This window comes from Ambystoma mexicanum, chromosome 1q (assembly GCF_040938575.1).
Source record: "Ambystoma mexicanum isolate Mex_15411 chromosome 1q, UKY_AmexF1_1, whole genome shotgun sequence".
Classification (NCBI taxonomy): Eukaryota; Metazoa; Chordata; class Amphibia; order Caudata; family Ambystomatidae; genus Ambystoma; species Ambystoma mexicanum.
In genome coordinates, this window is record NC_090922.1 from 845,533,314 (window position 1) to 845,553,491 (window position 20,178).

At 44.9% G+C, this 20,178-nt stretch overlaps 1 protein-coding gene across 4 annotated transcripts in view; it reads right to left on the reverse strand.

Moving 5' to 3' along the window:
- NOS1AP (nitric oxide synthase 1 adaptor protein) overlaps positions 1–20,178 on the reverse strand; it is a 1,516,567-nt gene that overhangs the window by 585,014 nt on the left and 911,375 nt on the right. For all 4 annotated transcript variants that reach the window (XM_069641481.1, XM_069641480.1, XM_069641483.1 and 1 more), the window contains exon 5: positions 4,771–4,879. In XM_069641481.1, coding sequence (XP_069497582.1) covers positions 4,771–4,879 — 109 coding nt within the window. The remainder of the gene's footprint in view (positions 1–4,770; positions 4,880–20,178) is intronic.

Here is a 20,178-nt window from a genome sequence, read left to right on the forward strand (position 1 = left end):
AGCCAGTAATTTGAGGCCAATCACCAACTGCAATTTTCTACTAAAAATCTTACATAAAATTGCTACATTACAGCTTCAGTCATTCGTGGAATCCGTTGGGATTTTACACCCTAGGCAGTCGGGGTTTAGACCCCATCACAGCACTGAGACAGCCATGCTAGATCTTATTCTGGGGATCATTGATAAGGGACATACGGGCCTTCTGGTCCTTTTAGATCTCGCAGCGACTTTCGATCTGCTGGACCAGAAACACCTACTTCACACACTAAAGATGTGGGTTTATGTGGTCAGGATTCCATTGACTGGGTGTATTCCTTCTTGACACGTCAGATGTACAGAGTGTGCTGGGGAGAGGCGGTGTTCTTTCGAACTCCGATCACCTGTGCTATCCCACAGGGAGCCTGTATGTTTCCCATACTTTTCCATCTTTACATCAGGCCCTTGTGTAGTCTCCTGGAAGGCATGGGTTTCTACTTTAATGATTATGCGGACAACACTCAATTGGTGATGGAACTATCAGGTGACTACTCTTTGAACTCGTAACATCTAGAGTACATCTATGCTTCAACTGATTCATGGATAAATACCGATTGGATGTGCCTTAATGGCAACAAAACAGTTATTTATCTTTGGTTTACCCCAAACTAAAGTTAAATAGGTCTCCAAATTTCAATCTTTTCGCCTTGTCAATTGTGACATTTCGGTTGTAGAAAGGGTCAAAATGCTTGGCACGTACCTGGATTCATCTTTTTCTGAGGACCTTCATGTAAACCAAGTGTCTAAAAACTGCTTCTACTATCTCCAACTGCTGAGGAAGACCAGGCCATTCCTACCTGAGAAAAACATTGGCTCTATTGCCCGGGCCATAATCTTGTCTAGACTAGATTATTGTAACTCACTTTTGATTGGGGCTAACAACAAATGCCTGTCTAAACTTCAAATTTACCAGAACGACGCATTAAGAAGTTTCAAAAGCAAATCGAAGCGGGACCACATCTCTAGGAGTAGGCAAGAGCTCCAATGGCTTCCCATCACCGCTCGTATATCCTTCAAAGCGGCGATATTGGTACACAACTATTTTAATGACACCTCCCCAGTTTACCTAAAATCCATGATTCTTCCCCATGTCCCGATTAGATCTCTGCGCTCCTCCGAGATGGGAATAGTAAGATCTTTATGTTCCAGTCAAACCAATGGCCTAGGTAAATCCTTTCCAGTTGTGGCAGCTAAAATATGGAACTCCCTTCCATCTAATCTGAGACTTGAGAAAAACCATCTCAGCTTTTGTCATAAACTAAAAACGTTCCTGTTTGAATAAATCCCTTCCCGCTATTAATCCTGCTGGAGCTCTTGGTGTCTCATCCGCTTTACGTCTGTCTCACTTGTGTCTATGTTGGTATGCCCTGATGCCTCTGGGGTTTGGCGCCTTATAATTAATAAATAGCCCTCTGATTGGCTTGCTATCTTCCTGGTCTGGTTGATCAGGCCCCTGTAACCCTGTTGGCTTCCCCAGCCTTGGTCATCAATGTTCCAACCACTCAATTGTGTTCTCTGCTCGGGAGCGTTAGCTTACTTTCTGATGCTTCTCTCAGTGGCAAATGCAAGTCTGTGCCGAGTTTGGCTCTCTTCTGCAGTCCGGTCTCGGCATCGGTTGCCGGGCCCCAGGCCCACCACAGCTTCATTGTGGTTGTGCCGCCAAATGAGATGGTTGCTTCTCCATATGTCTCTTTCCCGACCTTGGATTCCCGGTCGGTCAGGAAGCCAGCCTTCCAGCGTCCGTCAAGCAATTTGCTCGCTCTCGACCTCACCACTGGCTCTGTGCTGTAGTGTGGCGCCACCCCTCCAGAACATCTTCGCGTCAGAGGCTCACCTCTGCATAGGAGTCAATCTCCTCTTTGCAAAGATGTTTCTCTCCGATTCAAAGTTCCTCTTGGATTTATTCACATCATTACAAACACAAGCGGTGTGTACTTCTTTGACTGTAGTGTTCAGGTGAGATCCAGCATTACCAGAAACCAAATAGATAGAAAAAATGTCACTGTTTTGTGGTTTCAAAACAGGAGTACAGCAGTCTTTCCAGTTCCCATATAGACAGATAACGCACGTTAGACAGAGTTCCTTATCAGAATGGGAATCCTTGTCCCTGAGAGGGGAGTCACTCCCAGTGAGGTGCCACGTGCCCAGACCCCTAGGGAGGGTCATGCAGAGTGGGCCCACCTCCCTAGCCTCAAAGGGGATGGCTCCCCTCTGGTGAGAAGGGCCACATTGTCCAGATTCGTCACAATACCTACAGCTTTATTAAATCTGACTTCTTGTTGTGGGCTGAGTTTAGATATTGCAAGCAAATCGTTTTCTTTAGATTTCCATGAAGGAAGTGAGCTGTCAAACACATGAATGAGGGCCTACAAATGATATGCCAATTTCACGAGGTTTCCACTGTATACTGGATGTGACAAAGTATCCTGGCTCACTCTGAGGACTTCCAGTGGAGGAACCAAGGGACTGGATGTCCCTCCAAGCTAGCAGATGATATGGCTGTACAGGGAGGATCTATTGCTCACCCTCGCTTAAACCACCTCTCAGTGCAGGGGACAGTCACATGGTACCAACTAGTAACAAGGCCACTTTAGGGGGCACTGCCGCTACACCTGCGAAGCAGAGACCATATGAAATCAGGTAAATCAGGCTCGCCCTAAGCACAATGATTTTCTCTTTGGCCAAAGATGGTGACTCTGCAACTACAGGTGCTGTGAGGGAGTTGTAGGACGACGGACCGACCACGGCAGCACACTGTCTCTGCAAATGGAGAAAGGGGGGCTTGTATTAGGAAGGGAAACCTGCCCGTCAACCAGCCATCCATCAGCAAGGCCTCCACTGTCATACCATTAGGAACATATAGGCTCGGGGGTCCATTCTGGGGGCAGGGTTAAGGCAAGACAACCAGAGTGCATGAGGGACAAGGTTCTAGAAGCTGTAGTCCAACAGATGTTAGAAAACCACCCAGGCCAAGAGAACTACAACTCCCAGGTTCCCTATTGGAATCCTGCTCACCAGACTTCCCTTAACCTACATAGCGGCTGAAAGGCAGGGACACTGTGTGGCAAGCAGAGAGCAGACCATTCCAAGGAGAGGGAAAAGCCAATCTCAAGTCCAAAAGCAGGCCTAGAAGCCATCATTGATTGAGCAGACAGACAGAGAAGCCCTGTTCCACACAGTGCGCTGAGGCACTAAAAAGATACAGAGATTAACTTATCTGAAGAATACATTACTGGGTGAGAAGACGCCATTAACTTGAGATTAATCTTAGGAAATGGACACTGGAATAGGGACTATATCACGTTTCCCTCCCACTCTTACCCTAGAAGTTCCCTTTTAAGTTGGTTCTGCTCCCAATAGGTATTCCTATGAACCCTTCACCCTGACCATGTAAGAATAAACATTGTTGAACCATCTTTACATGGTGTATGTTCTATGGGCTCAACCCCATTACAGTCCTTACATGCAATCAGGCTTCAAAGTGGGGACTGTTCCTGATAATACCATAGAGAATTAACCTCATCTTCCTTCTCAAATAAATGTATTCACCCATGTAAAATTATATTACTTTATTCAATTCCACGTCCACGAAATTCCTATATTTTGATTTTCTAAAAATAACATTTTTTTATTTTATTTATTGATATGATTTATTACAAACCTTTCAACAAAAACAACTAAATAATCCTCCATGTCCATTCAACCCCATATCCAATTCTCCATACATCCATCCCTCCAAAAATGAATAAAATCATTTTTTTCCAAAACAAATTAAGAAAAGCAAAAAAAGGATAACATCTCAGATATAAAAAAAACAGCCTCTCTTTCGTCACATTATCAAGATCTTTTCCATAAATTAAATAACCTTTAAAGCTGAAAGTTCACATGTCTGCCATAAAAGGCTTTCCGTTGTCTGATACTGGTGATTTTTGAGAACATTTAATACATTTCCACTGATAGGAATTTGCCCGCTGAGGCCAGAGGACACTAAGGCGCCACATCTTAGACTCAAATTAGGGAGCTGTAGTGACAAAGATGAGGTACGGGAACAAACCCAGCCCCCCCAGACCCACCCCTCCCAACAGCAATGAAACATGTCAAAGCATCCATACTGAGAGGATGGAAATATCCATAACATGATTCGCTATCGTCTCATCAACCATCTACCTCTACCTAGCAATGGTGTCACCCTGATTAATGTCTCATTGAGTACTGTAGGATGCGATCACCCCCGAACATTGACATCCCTTTAAATGCCTTCAGTAAGTACCTTCGTTTGCCAGCTTTATATAACCGCTATAGCTGATCAACCCGCAAGCATACCCTAAATAGGAAACGCCCGCGCACTTCTGGGGTCCATGACGCATCCGTTCTCCACTAATGATGCCGCCGCCCTTTTCTTTTATCTAGAGCATTCTCTGATTGTATCGGACATTGAGCACCAGACACATATCTGAAACATAGTCAACCACGCCCCTTTCTCCTCATGTGTTCAGATTTTTCATATATGTAATTGACTTCTCATCAGCCCCCTAGTCCTTTCTCCATTGCTATGCCATCTTCTCCACTCTCCTTTCTCTAAACAACTTTCCGGATGTCAGACAAGGCCTTTGTCAGTGCAGTAAGATCACTACAGTGGTGACTGGCGCCGTAAGAAAGCTGCTTCGCCTAACATATGCATAGGAACCTCCAGCCGTGGGGAATGACCTTTGGTTTACTGGAAGATCACATTACCTTCTTTTTCGACTTGAACACGTTGCACCTGAAGCTGTTGCTGGACCCATCTCTGGCAATGTAGCTAAAAATCTTAAGGTCCTGGGAGTCGTGTGACACATAGAATATTCTGCGGATTAAGAAAGAGAATGGTGGTTAGTCCTGCTTTGCGTGGAAAGGATGTACGAAGAAGAGCAACTAGCAGCTCGCAAGACACCATAAACTATGGCAGGGGGCGCTATACAAATGCAAGATAACATAGCACAGCTTCTTCTTGGCATAAAAGAGCAGGAGGCGAAACTAGGCCAGCAGCATCCACAGTCAGGGACACAGAAGCAAATGTAATGCATTTCTGTTTTTTCTAGAGTAGGCGAATATGCAAAAAGGCATGCATCTTGTGTGACAATAACATGCACATGGATACTGAATAGGGTGGGACTGAGGCATAACCTTGTCTCGGGCACCAACGACACAGTGTCCCACAGTTGCAAATGGGAATTCATTCCTTTTGTGACACTGTTTGAATAGTACCCAAGGGGGGAGGTTTTTGATAAAATGTGATGCAAATTGTACATTTTAAAGAATATTCAACAACACTGGTGAAAACTATTTGTGAAGTAACTCATCAAACTGGCCCACATTGGGCAAAAAAGAGCCCCACTTTGACCCAAAGGACTGACCCACACGAGCATTTTGCGTTTTTGGTTCAGCCATGGGCCCAATGCCCTATAAGCCAGTCTGTGCCTGATATTGAACCACGCAAAAACAAAGCCAAATGCCCCGATACTGCAATCAAATGGCAAATGAAGCCCTCCATGTGCAGGTACAGCCAGCACATACACTGACACAGCACAGAGTCCAGTCTCTACAGTGAGGCAACATCTTGCTGCACCAACAGCACTGTATGCAGACGAAGATATGCCACCGACCATTTCCAGGCTCCTTTGCAAAGCTATAGCCATCATATAACAGAAACCAAAAAAATGTAAAGGGCACCTCACATGTTTTATTTCTGTGTTGGATCTGCGTGATAAGCTTTGGCCGAACACATGTTCACTCGAACACATACTGACAAGAGGCAGGACCACTGTAAAGGATGCCTGAGGGGCAGAAGAGAGGAAACATGAGGTAGAGGAGACAGATTGGCATATACCATCTGGAAAGGAGAACTGGGTAAGTAGGTGAGTGTTGTGACTGGACCTGCGGTCATGCAGGCCAGTCCATTCATCCATCGCTGGGGGCCCCCAGCACACACGCAGGCCTAACCAGTTACGGGCTGGCCCAAGGGTCAGCCTGGCGACTTGCTGGGGTTACCCAGATGACATTGCGGGACAGGGGGCACACAGAGGACAGTCAGGCCAAGCACCATACACAGCGTTGGAGTTGCCCAGCCGGGGCACTGGCACCTCCATGCAGAGTTGCCCAGCAGGGGCTCTGCTTACATAGGGGGGGGGGCATCACAGAAAGTGTTTCCCAGCAGGATCACTGTCAGGGTGAGGGGCCTTGCCGCAACAGGCCCCGCTGCAGACAAGGACAGACACAGTAGGTAGGAGTCAGGTTGCATCGACTGACGAGCTGGAACTGGCTCGTCCCTTTTATTTTTTTGGTCACATGCTCACTGACATGTGACATAGGCACGAGCCCTGGGAGATACCATGCCCCCTGGATTGCTGACACACCACAGTGAGGCAAAACAGATCCGTTTTTCAATTATGTCAGAGATAAATGAGCTGCAGGTGTTACATGACTGAAGCCTGCACTGTAAATTAGTGACATAGGAGGTGCTTTTGAAACTTTGAAGACTACATTTCCCAGAATGCTTAAACCCACTCACCCAAACTCGAATTGGATGAGGTCTCGGGGCGAGTGGGTGGGATTAGGGTCATGTGACAGAGGAGGTGACACAATCTGGCAACAAAGGAGGATGCAGCCAACAACTGATTGCTTCTTCTGGGCTTCACAGCCCTACCATATAGATGCCTTCATGAATACAAATATATACAAAACTGCAGTGACCCGCCTAGGCAGTACTGAGGGCTTTCTAATGTCTTTATTCTTACCTAGGATGCATTAGCTGTGGCTGAAGTAAATCAATGTTCAATAGACTTAGAAAAAAAACTAAAAAGTAAGAGTGGAATTCTTATGTAGTATCAAGTCTTGCTTTCTCCTTTGCGTACTGGAACGTGCAGTTGTGCTTATACCACGTTAAACGTCAGATTTAGAGGCGCTACCAAGGGGTGTCCAAGGGGGGCCATGTCCACCCTTATAAAAACGTGCCCCCCACTCAATGAATGCAACTTTGCCCGTGCCGGGCAAGGCCACCCCTATGACCGGACCAGGCCACCCCTATGAAAAATATCTGGGGGCGCCACTGGTCACATTAAGCGCAGAGAAGCGTTTATCCTGCGACGGCACACATGGCGTGCTCTGGAGGACTTTTGTTGCAGTGATTGCTTTGTTTACGCGTCATGCTGGAGACCCAACCCCTATGCCCTATGCTTCCCATGAAGCCAAACTGTGCTCTCCGGAAAAGAAAAACAAAACACTGAATGCTTCCTGAAATGCTTGTTCCTGAACGGAGTACCCGCCTTAAGCACTAGAGTACAGGGGAACATTTCCACCACTTCTTCTTGCTTGGCAGTCGTCGGGAGACAGTAGATAGAAACTTGATTTGGGCAATACGTTATGCTAATGACAAAACTGTTTGCTTCTCACGCTTCAGGGAGGACCGATATTTCCTTTTCACTCTGACATAGCTCTCAGGGAAACTCATGTCAGGCCAGGGGTGCAACGAAACCTACATTATGGGAGGGTGGGGGGGACGCTAAGTGGTGTTGGGAAGGGCCTCTTCAGAAAATAGGTGGGGCAAACTTGGAGGCTGCGCCCCCACTGTTCTACCCCACACCCCCTATGGTCTGGTGTGGAGACCAACTATCAAATCCCTTACCTCTCTGCCTAACAAAATGCAAGTTTGCACATCCAGGAGGGGGCACCTAGGCTAAAATGTAGACAGGGGCTAACCTTCAAATGTTGGGAGAGGCGCTAACTACAGAGACAGTGGAGGAGTGGCAAACTTACTTGTGTGGGGGCATCTAACTTATTTACTCATTGTAATGAGGCTATTCTATTCTAGTGCAGCTTCAATGTTACAATCAGTTAACTCTCTCCGTTAAGTCAGTGTGGGTCAGTACTCTGGACGTCCGAAGCAACTTCAGTGGATGGGAGCAAGATGGGGAGAAAATGTAATTTTGGTTCCACCACAGTTAGTCCGCTATGCTAGAATCTCTGGTGCACTGACTGGCTGGTCAGACTATGGCCCTCATTACAACCCCGGCGCTAAACCATGGCGCTATTAGCACCATGGTTGGTGCCGGTGTTGTAACGAGTCCGCCATGGTGGAATGGGGAAATACCGCCCCATTCCAAGGTTGGCGGGACGGTATTTCCCCATTTCACCATGGCCCTTTCCCATTCCCATTTTCGCCCCATAGGGCTCAATGGGACTGGGCAAGGCGCTAAGTACGGTACCACAAATTGCGGTACCGTAATTAGCACCAAGGTCCCTTTGCGGCACCCTACTTTAACGGCTGGTAGAACCAGCCGTTAAGGTTGGGTCCCGCAAAGGGACCTCGTAATCAGGCGTTAAGGGTTTAACGGCGCCAACACCTTTTACGGCGCCGTTAAACCCTTAACGCCAAGGTCGTAATGACCCCCTATGTCTGCCTGTCAAATCAAGTGTTACGGGACTGGGGGAGGGCCAGTGCAGCAATAATGCAATTCTATGTGACAGTATTGGAGCCACTAGCAGAGGATCACCAGGGTACACCAATGTGCTCCTACACTTATTAAAACTGGCCTATTGTAATGGTGTAAACGTAATCACTTATAAAGCACTCCAATTTTTGTAGTTGAAGTCAGGGTGAGATTACATTATTTGCCCGGGATCACACACTTACGCTAAACAGTGAAGCAGGGATTTTAACCAACTCTGTCATTTGGGCACTTGGGCACGGACACCTTCTTCCATGCTTTACTTGCAACAAATATTTAAGTTTTGGGTGTCAAGGCCTACAATAACACCGTCCTATAGAGTTTACTTGTAAAATACACAAATTGCATAGTAAAGCATCATGACAACATGTAAATCCTTATAGCAGCATGTTGAGCCAAAATAACATCCGTGTACGCAAAACTATAAGATGCAAAAGGCAAAATATCGATTTACCCACTTTATTTTCTGCAATTTAAGACACACAATAAAAGAAGTTGCATAATAAACTCACTAAGGTTTGGAGATTCGTCACAAAGCTCCAGCGTGTTGTGTATAGTTTTAAAAACATTCAACTAAGGACATCAAAGCAAACTTTACTTTTTAGCATATCAAGCTATTAGACGTTATGGGTATGAACACATTTTCAAAGGGTGCTTTATTGTGTTGCTCGCTTTAACTGTCACAGATCTGCAAGGTTATTGGTGGTCTTAAAGTTGGAAATTCACCATTATGCATAAGAAAGGCCATGCTGCTGATGACAAAAGACAGGTGTTGTCGAGTTCATTGCGGCACTGGCTGCTGACCGAGGGACGCAGCCTGTGTGTCCCGGGAGGCGGGGGGGGGGGTTGTGACTCAGGAAATGGGCAGTGCTTGATCATCCGATCCATCCGAGCCGATCAGATTTGACTCGGAAGAAAGGAAATGCGATAACCGGACCATGTTCCTGATCCTTTGAACTGTTAAAGGCTCAGCATGAAAGCCCCACCCCTAAGCTAACATTTCACGGGTGGGGGGCTTCAGCCTGGTCAGCGCAATGATGTTACGCGCCTGTGTCAGGCAGGTGGAATCGATCCAGCCTTGTTTTTTCTTCTATGCATTTGTCAGATTTGTAGTACTGTATTTAGTATTTCTGCTCCCCTAGGCCCAACTAAGTGCATGCACACCTGCCAACTTTACTCCACTTCTGCCAGATTGTGCACCTTCACCCGTTCCACCTCTTGAACAGTCTCTGTCCCCTCGGCCAAACTATGCCACTTCACGCCCATTTTGTCCCCCATTTTGGCTCCATATCAGCATAAGGATGTTTTAAAGGCTGCAGGGATTAGAAAGTAATTTCTTCCACTATATTAATTAAAGCCTGTTCCCTTTTATGTTAAGTTGGTTGAAACAGTATTTTAAGATCGATGATGCCCAAGATTTGGAGAAGGCAGGGTGTTCAACAGTTGAGTGCACGAGAGGTACTTCTTGAGGCCAATTGTCTACTTTGGGTTAGGTCAGAAAACAATCTTTTAGAGGAAGCAATCAGACATAAGCTGTCTGCAAACTGGACACAAGCGACAGAAGGCTGGAACGAGGAATTTTGGTTTCCATGCTAAAATATCTGGTTTCTGGCGGGTTGCCTGCTCTCATGCCACGAAGAGAACCTAGAATGGTCTCTAATATGAATGATTCAGGCATCATAAGTACATTTCTACATGCTCTCTTATCAAATGATAAGTTTACATATGAAATGTATGCAAGCGGCACAGGAGCATCTTATAAAAATGTATATTAAAAATCACAAGTGAAATTTGTAAACTCTGCCTGGGCATAAAGAGTAAACACCTCAGTAGAGTAAAGACAGTTGGAAAAGTTGGCATGGCCTGCAAATGTTCTCGCAGCTGAATGTTATCAAAGACACGTGATAAACCCAGCACGGATGCCATTTTCCTGCCTAGCAACGGGAAGAGTCTGTGAAGATGGCTGAATGGATATCTTGATGGGACACCCTCTTTACAGCTGTGAAACAGTGTTATTGTTATTTGTTATTTATATTACGCATATTTACTGCGACAAGGGAGGAAAACCGGACAGAAAACTGTATCTAGGTGCAGATGGTATTCAAGAAAGAAGAACAGTATTATAGGAGATTATTGGAAGAGTTAGGTTTTGCATTTTTTCCGAAATATAAAATAGGAATCAATTTTGCAGAGATCAATGGGACGTGAGCTCCAAATGAGAGGACCCATTAATAAAAAACACATGCATCACCTCTGTGCACAAAATGGGATGATGGTACAGCTACAAGGTGTTGATCAGAAGATCGTAAGGACTGTGCAGGGTGGTAAGGTACAGGATTAGCTGCGGGATATGTGGAAGCAGAGCCATGAAGACACTTAACACAAAGCAGAGGATCTTGACAACAATCGTCTGTTGTACCGTCAGCCAGTCAAGTGATTTATGATGGGAAGGATGAAGGATTAAACTCTAGCATATTGGACATCATGCAGCTTTTTATTTCCAATACACAGAAATGCGTTTTAAGTGAATCAAAGGAATTGTTTACATGCACATACATCTGTGTCGTCGTCATAAGCGTGATATTGTAAATCAATTATTTTTTTAAATGCTTGAAAGTGGCTGAATATGTACATCGAACAGTAAAGATGTCAAAGAGCCCTGTGGTACCCCGCAAGGGACCAATAATGGACTGGAATAGTGAGCTCCTATCCTAAGCTGTTGGGTTTGATCAGATAGAAAAGAAGTAAACCATTTAAAGGAATCTACTGACTCATGAGCAACTTCGATCACACTGGACTTAAGAAATTTGAAGTCGACTGTGTCGAATGCTGCAGAGAGGTAAAGTAGAACCAACAAAATGAGATTGCCCTCATCGGGTGATCTCAGGATGTCGTCCCAGATAGTGAGGAGCACAGTTTCAGTTCCATGACACGGCCCGAAACCTGATTGGAATGGATCAAAAAGGCAGTGATTTTCCATAAACCTTTGTAGTTGAGCAGTAACTAACTTTGAGAACATTTGCAGGCCATGCCTAGCCAGCAATGGGCAAAAGCTCTGGTCCAATGAGGGTTTCTTTAACAAAGGGGACATAATTGATCCTTTAAGCTCTTTAGGAACTATTGCCTGGGAGAGGGAAAAATGAACAAAGCAAGTGATGAATTCACTTAACTCAGTAGCCTGACGGTGGGCTTGACACACAGGTAAGTAATGATTTGTGGGTTTCAGTGTCGCAATTAGAGTGAGTAACTCATCAGAAGTGACTGGAACACATTTAAAAGTATGGGCAAAAGCAGATGTTATGGGATTTGTTTCAGATACAGAGATTTGAGAGGTAGAGGTATGAGCATCAATGTTATTTCGAAACATACTGACTTCAATTAAAATGTATTAAACTCATTTGCTAGTTGATGATATGCATGATGAGTTGGATACTTCTCTGATGATGTTAAAATATTTTTTGGGCTTATTGGTTGCAGTGTTGGTATGATTTTTCATAAAGCTTGATTTAGCAGAAAAGATGATTTTTTTGTAAATACCCAGGGCTGTGTTTACAGCCCTACGAGAGGCAGGATCATTGTTTTTTCACCATAATGTTTCTTTCTTTTGGTAATCCTGTTTAAGGACTCGAAGGGAGGTAGAGTACCACTTTTTAGCCTTGTTTTTTTTATATGTCTAGGTTTAATAGGGGAAATGCTCTTTGCAGACTTCACATAGCGTAATCATGTTTGATTGAAGGAAATTGCTGTATGCAAGATTTAGTGTAATGGAAGACAGTACCGAGGAGAGTTCTGGTCAGAGATTTTAGTTAGATCCTTCATGCTATGCGAAGACAGGCCAATGGCATGGCCAGATGTAATAAATATATAGGGATCTTTTTGGACCCAAAGATCCTGACATAATGATCAGACCATGGGACTTGTAATATTAGATCAAGGCAGTGCCCTTGGTAGTGAGATGGAGAGGAAACAAGTGAGGAGACACCATGTGAGAAAAGTAGTTTGTTACGTTTAATCGTTTCTGAATTTTCTGAGATATCATACCGGAGGCTAAAATTCCCTAAAATGAATATGATGACCTAGGAATGTATTTGGGCATTAGTTCATAAAAACCCATCCAATTTCTCTAGAAACAAACTGGTGGATCCAGGAGGTCGATAGCAGAGGAGAGTATAAAAGGAACATTTGGGTGATAAATGAAAGCACATATCTGGGATGCTTCATCCCAGGTTTAGGATTCAAAATTCGTTAAAGTCAGGGAGGAGTAAAAAATAATTGTGACCCCCACTCCCATAGGTCTCCAGATTAATCTGTTTAATCTGGAAATCGGGGCGTACCAGAAGGTGGAACGTGGAGGCAGAGCTAGCACTGAACCAGGTTTCTGTTATGAAAACCAGGTCCAGGTCATGCAATTCAATAAAATAGCCCCGAGCTATGGCTTTCTTCACTGATGATCTAGCATTGACTAGTGTGGCACAATGGTTAGGATCGTGATCATTTAATGGCCTTGTAGTCGTATATGCAGGATTATAATATGGTTTTTTAATACCATATAACCTAATGGCACACCGTTTTTGTTCTCTCCCACCTTTCTACGGCTTTGGGTATTCTTTCACAGGTTTCTTGATGCACTTGCATATTTAGATTTACTCTGAGCCATCCTAACTTCGGTACAATCTATCTCATGCTTGGTTTTTTTGGCGGCCACAGAACTCTGAAATGTCAGGCCGTGGAGGGAAATTAGTGCTTGCTTCTGAACATCATTTTACTGCCCACCTGTGGGAGTTCTGTGCATAAACATGTATTTAATACTGTAAAATAATGCATAATTTTGAACGTTTACTTTTCTGAAAGGAAACCCCTCATTTTCGCAATGGTTTACACAATAGATGTAATGTATTTTTTAATGTTAAAGGAAATTTGTACCGTGCACTATCACCACCGGAGTGGTCCCCTGGCACTCTGGCGGGTCTGAAAAGGAAAGGGGGTGGGAACATAAAAGGGATTGCTTATGTGTGTGCTGATTAGAAATAACTCCTATGATAATGGGGGGAAAGGCAATGAGGTTGCTAAGAAAGCAATCAAAAAAAGACTGCCTGCAAGGGAAACTATGAAGATAGACTTTAAGCAATATAAAATGAGGCATTTATAAAGTGCAGATTTTCATCCCACATGGCCTCAAACAGGTAAACCTGTGGCTGTGTTGGCCAGAACTTACCACTGTTAAGCCCTTTATTTTCTCCCAATTCGGTAAGCATCGCTATTCTTAAGGTGCAGAGCCCCGTGAGCCCCGTGAGCGGTGCCAGACATGGCTCTTGTGTGTGTGTGTGTGTGTGCACAAGCAGCAGTTGTTAGTTTGTATAACCTCACTAACAGTCTTCACAGATGGATGCTTTTCCAGATGAGTCAGCTCCTCATGCTTCCAATACAACTCCTCAACTACCTTTATATGCTTATAATTTACCTGGTCTGCATTCATTTAAACATGGAAAATCCCATATCCCCAGAAGCAGAGCGGATTTGAGAACCCAGAAAAACAAAGATGAATCCAGATCTCCAAATTAAGGATATTTAGCCAGAAGATACACCCCCAACTAAATAATTCTATTTTCTCTTACATAAAACCCATCATACGTTCATCCTGGTTAGATCTTTCATATGTTCTACTGTAACATGGCCTTACTTTATAATCTATGTTATGTTTATTTATTTATTCTTTAATGTGATTTAGTTTGAAAATAAATTCAAGCTTTACACATAATACACAATTATACATTTAGGTCAAAAGAAGCAAATGAGCAAATATTAAGGGAAGAAGGAAAATATATTAAATTAACTAATGACAATATACCAAAATGATGCTATGCATAAAAAACTTAGGTCGTAAAAATATTTCAACAATAGCCCCAAAAACAGTAAGCAATACTGTCTTTTCCCATAGTTCTGTGCAGGCTTAGAGACTTGAAATATTAATATACATGAGTCCAAAGCTACCCACATCAGACTCATGTGTTAAAAATGATTTGCAATGTACCAATAATTAGCCCTGCTGTCGAGTTTGTTATTCTTAACATTGCAGTTCTCAAATTGCTCGGTTTCGGGATTATGTACAAATTTACCAAGATGTAATACAATTGTACTAGTCAATTTCTGGCATTCCGTTAATAGATGTTTGGCTGTCTCCAAGGATTCAGATGAGTTGCAAAGGCGACAAACTCGCTCTTGGACAGGAATATTTTCCCTGGTTCCCAGGTTCCTCAGAGTAGGTAGTTGTTCCAGTCTAAACAAGGTGATGAAACGTCTGAGTCTTTTGGTAGAACAGAGATTCAAATACGCTTGGGGCTTCATGAAGGTGTATAGTCTATATTTGATAAATTGATAGCTCTTTAAAGTACTCAGTACTCAGATGGGCAAAGTTCTCAAGCCAGTCCCAAAGGTCCACCCGTTTCCCAAGTGCATTTTGAACTTCCTTCGTATAGGCCACCCCTCTGTTTGTCCAGCCTATGTCTGCTAGGAATTGATTTAAATAGGGGTAAAGTAGTATGTTTTTTGGCCACTTCCTGGTGTATCACGGACAATAAGGGATTAGTACAGCAACTAGTCATTTTAAGGTAGAACCCAGCCCTCTTTTTGAGTACTGTCGCTTTTAGTGATGGAAGTCCCAGTTCTAGTCTCATCAAGGCCATTGGCACCCCAGGGGGGCAACCCCAGAATCCGACACCAAAATTTACCTTCCATCACCTGGAGCCAAGTTAAGTCAAAAGAGAGGAGGGCCTCAAGGCCGTAGGTGATCATAGGTGTAAACACTTGGATATATAGGTGTCGTGTCCCCTAAAGTGTGAAGCCACCCTGCTTACTTGAAAATATGGAAATCAGTGCAGTAATTTGCGCCGCTCTAATTTTGCGTCCTTGTCTGCAGTAGCGATAATCACTGTTAGGATCAATTTCTACTCCGAGGTAACGGTTTTACCCACCATCAGTTTAACTCGTAATGCTCTTTTCCTGGTGAATCTGAGTACTTTGGTCTTATCTAAATTGATAGTCAGACCATTAGAGCTAGCATATTCCCATAAAGTGGTAGCGGAACGCCGAAGCATGCTAATGGTGTGATCAAACACTACCAAATCATCGGCATATGCTAGTACTGCACAAGAGGCCTCACCAATTTGCGGCAGGCAATTATCTACTTCTGCTAGTACTGCCGGTATGTCATAGACGTAAAAGTTGTAAATGAGGGGTGCGGAGACACATCCCTGTTTTACCCCCCTATTTTGAATCACCTTTTTGGTCATATTGCCTTCTTGATTTAATCTGAGTCGAGCCGTGGTGTTCTGGTGCAAGAGTTTCAGATAGTACAAAAGACCTTCCGGGTAGCCCATAGCTTCAAGTTTTGACCACAATCTATCTCTAGGGATGGAGTCGAAGGCAGCCTTAAAGTCAATGTATAAAGTATATAACGGAGGCTGCCCCCTATTAAGCGCCAGCGTACGAAATATGTCCATCACCATGAGGTTGTGTGAAGTATAGTAGTCCCGCCGAAATCCACACTGAAATTTGCTAAGTATGTTGGCCTCATCTTCCCAATTTCCATCACTTCCTTCCTGGGCAAGCTCCTGGAGAAATTGGCCATCTCCCAACTTAATCTCCACACTGAATCTGTTGGCTGCCTTCATGACCATCAGTCTGGCTTCAGAGCTGCCAGAAGCATGGAAACTGCTCTCCTGAACATCTGTGAAGACATGCTCTTCAACCTTGACTATCACCCCCTGTGTCCTCATCTTACTTGATCTCTCTTCTGCCTTTGACACTGTCAACCATGCCATCCTGCTAAATTGTCTCCGTGATAAGCTTGGTATCACCGGTCAAGCACTCGCGTGGCTGACTTCCGTCCTCTCTGACCGACCCTCCCCGATCCAACTTGGGGCCTTCCTCTCAGCTATCTTTTTCTCTACCTGTGGTGTCCCCCAGGGGTCTAACCTCTCTCCCTGGCTTTTCAACCTCTACCTGGCACCTCTTGGCCACCGCCATTGCCGCTTTCTGCCCCAACTTTCAGTGCTATGCAGATGACACTCAGCTCATCTTCAGGCTACCTTCAGCCTCCTCGTCTCCTTCCCTCATCTCTGACAGTCTGACTGCTATCCAGGAGAGTTGTGCCACGAATGACCTCTGCCTTAATGCCAGTAAGACTGAGAATCTCCTCATAGGCACACCCACTCCCTCCTTTCCTGTCACACTCTGGCCGGCCTCCCTTGGCCGTCCTCCTGCTCCCACCTGTGTGGCAAAAAACCTTGGGGTCATCTTCGACTCCACACTCTCCTTCTCTCCTCACATCTCTGACATCTCCAAGAAGTCACACTACCAACTCCTCCTCCTCAGAGGTATTCTTCCTTTCTTCTCCTTCCCCCAGAAGCTCACTGTCTCCAGAGCTCTGATTCTTTCTAAACTAGACTACTGCAACAGCCTCTATCTAAATCTGCCTGCCTCGACTCTCCGCCATCTGCAACTCATCCAAAACAGGACTGCGAGACTTGTCCTTGGCCTCAAGCCCAGGGATCGTATCTCTCCAGGACTGAAATCTCTGCACTGGCTCCCAGTGGCTGCAAGGATTAAGTTCAAAACCCTCTGCATTGTCCACAAGGCCTTCTGGGGCCTGAGGCCCCAATATCTGCAACTCTTTCTTCCTAAATATCTCCCTTCTCAAGCTCTTCGCTCATCCGCCTCCAACTCCCTCAGGGTCTGTCGCTTCACCAAGCAACGAGTTGGTGGTAGATCTCTTTCTTCGGCTGGTGCCTCCCTCTGGAACAGCCTCCCTGCCTCCCTGAAACATGAGGAGAACCATCTTCGGTTCTGGAAGTTCCTTAAAACCCTCCTCTTTGCTTCTGATTTCTCTCCCCCTCTCCCCTGCTGAAGTCCTGCTGTACTGTTACTGCAGGGTTACCTGGCCACCCGTCTGATTTTTGGGCCAATGCCCTTCCAGTTGCACGCCTGCACTGACTCCCTGGCAACCCTTGCACCTGTGGACTGTGTCTGTATCCCCACAGTCCCCCCACCTGCACTTGTTCTGCTCTCACCCTGCACTTGCCACCAGCTGGCTGTTCTTTTATCTTGTTATTTATTATCCTATGTACTGCACCTTCCCTCCCCCTGGCCCCCTGCACTTTCCTTTCCCCCCCTTCCCCTGCAATTGCTCGATCTGAATGACACCTGGCCTAGCAGGATTGTTGTCTGTCTTCCCTCTGTTCCCCCTCCCTTGCCTCGTCGCGCCTTGAAACACTTGTGTATAGGCGCATTATAAATGCCATATCATATCATATACCCATTTCTGCACTTCACTTAACAGCAGTGAAGCAAAAGGTTTACCTGTTATGTCCAACATAGAGAGATGCCTATAGTTATTGGGATCAGAACGGTTGCCCTTTTTAAATAGTGGAATGAGGATTGCTGTTTGCCAGGATTGGGGGATTCTCCCCTGCGCTAAGATCTTTTCAAAAAGCATGGAGAATAAATCTGCCCAAAATTCAGGGCAATTCCTAATTACTACATTAGCCAGCCTGTTAGGGCCAGGGGCTCTTGAAGATTTAAGGGTTTTTATTTTAATCAGGATAACCACAGGGGATACTTCAAAGGGAGGATAGATTGGAGACTTATGCAGGGATGTATTGAGGGACTCAATCTCCCCTGAGTTACGTCCTTCTAAGAATTTTACCCAAACCTCCTCACTAATAGGGTTGGCTAGTTGTCCTTTACCATTGTCCCTAGTCTCATTTAAGAGTGACCAAATACTGCGAGAGTTCCTCGAGCAGATAGAAATAGTGCCTACCAAAGGCTAGTACAGACTATCTGCCTTTTTTATATTCTTAATGCTGGTTCTATATCTATTTTTAGCTTTTCTTACTCTCTCGCAGTATAGGACTGCTGGCAGGTTCAAGGTCTTGATGCTAAGAATTTCAGCTCTCAGCCCTCTCTTAGCATCTCTAATTTCTTTATTGTAGGGAGGAATAACGCCCTCTGTTCTTAACATATAGCCCATTTTAGCCGCAGCACGTTTGCCTGAAAATGCCAGAATCCATTCTTCAATAGCATTAATGGTCATGATGTTAAAATCCGAAAAGCTAGCAGAGGAAATGGGTACAAGGGCTTCCGTAGCCGATCCAATATTCTTTTCTGACCAGATGATTCTTGACCCTGCACTATTAGTGTTTATTCTGCCAATATTCATTGTAGGAATGGCATTACTTGGTAGACAGAGAAAACATTGGAGTATCGCATGGTCACTCTAGTTGTTATTAATCACTTTCATATCAGCAACTTTCGACTGCATCTCGGGAGACATAAATATGTAATCCAAAGTGCTGGAGGCTGCCCCATTTGTCCAGGTATGTTTCCCCGGCCTATCACTAGGCGTACGTCTGTTAATCATCTCTAGATCCCAGGAATCAAACAATTGTAACCAACCTCACCCCTCTACCTCCCTTTTCTCGTGGGTCATTAGGCATTTTACGATAAGATTAGAGTTAGACGAGATATGCCCCTCGCCTGTCATGTGGCAGTTAAAGTCCCCGATAACAACTGCTTCTGCATTACCAGGTTTCATTGTCCAAGATGACATTTAATCCTGAATGCTTCTTGTAAGGATTCTCTAACCACTGCTCCTGGTGGATTATAGAGGTTTATAGGTAGGAGTCTAAGGGGACAGCTTTCCTCACCATACTCAACCTCCACTGCCATGAGGTAGTCCTCTGAGTTACAATGAATCCTTCGAGAGACCACCGTGTTCACCACCCCCATGAGTAGACCCCCAAAGGGGCGGCCCCTTGTGCCCCTTTTTGCAAATGATTGAGACACAACAAATCCGTCCAATAACAGAGGGTCCATTGCCCAAGTCTCTTGGAGACAAATACAGCTGTGTTTAGCCAAAAGGTTGATGGAACCCTCCGATCTCAATAGATGGGCAAAGCCTCTACAGTTCCAGGTAAGAAATGAAAAGGCTCAATGGTTGTGTAAGGCTCCCGGGAGAGATTCCATCAACCATTTTAGTACATGTTGCACTTCAGCGAGTTCAAGATTTTTCACTTCGGCTGACTTAAGACAATTAGGTTCGGGAACTGGAGTTGCAGTATCTTCTGGGCCGATGCTAGGGTCAATCTCGTTCAGATCCACGTCGATGTCAACGTCAACTGCCCTAAGTTCCTCTTTGTATTTCCTAATCATCCGTGCTGTCGACAGAAAAGTGCAATGTAGGGCGGAGACATTGGGGTTAGGACTTTTCAGAGGTCCAACAAACGGGAAGTCATCTGATTTCAATACTCGGAGTTGGGGAACATAGTTGAGTCTGACTAATATCTCAGATCTCGCAAGCCAAGTATTTTTGCCACTCTGATATAAATTCTTAATGAGGCAGATACGATTCTCATTGATATCCTTAGATCATTCCCTGGTTTAGGCGATGTAGACACCGATATGCTTCCCTCGTCTGCAAATGCTAATGGTTGCTCAGGGCATACTGGCGAACTTGGTTCTGGCCCCTCATCCATTGCCTCCACTAGGTCCTAGTCTTCCACCAGACAGATCGGTTTCTCTTCTGGCAACAGTCAGCTGGTAAGGCGGCCCTTGGTCATTGAAGCCTGTGCTTCCGCTCTAGCTAGACTTTTCTTGGCTTTTT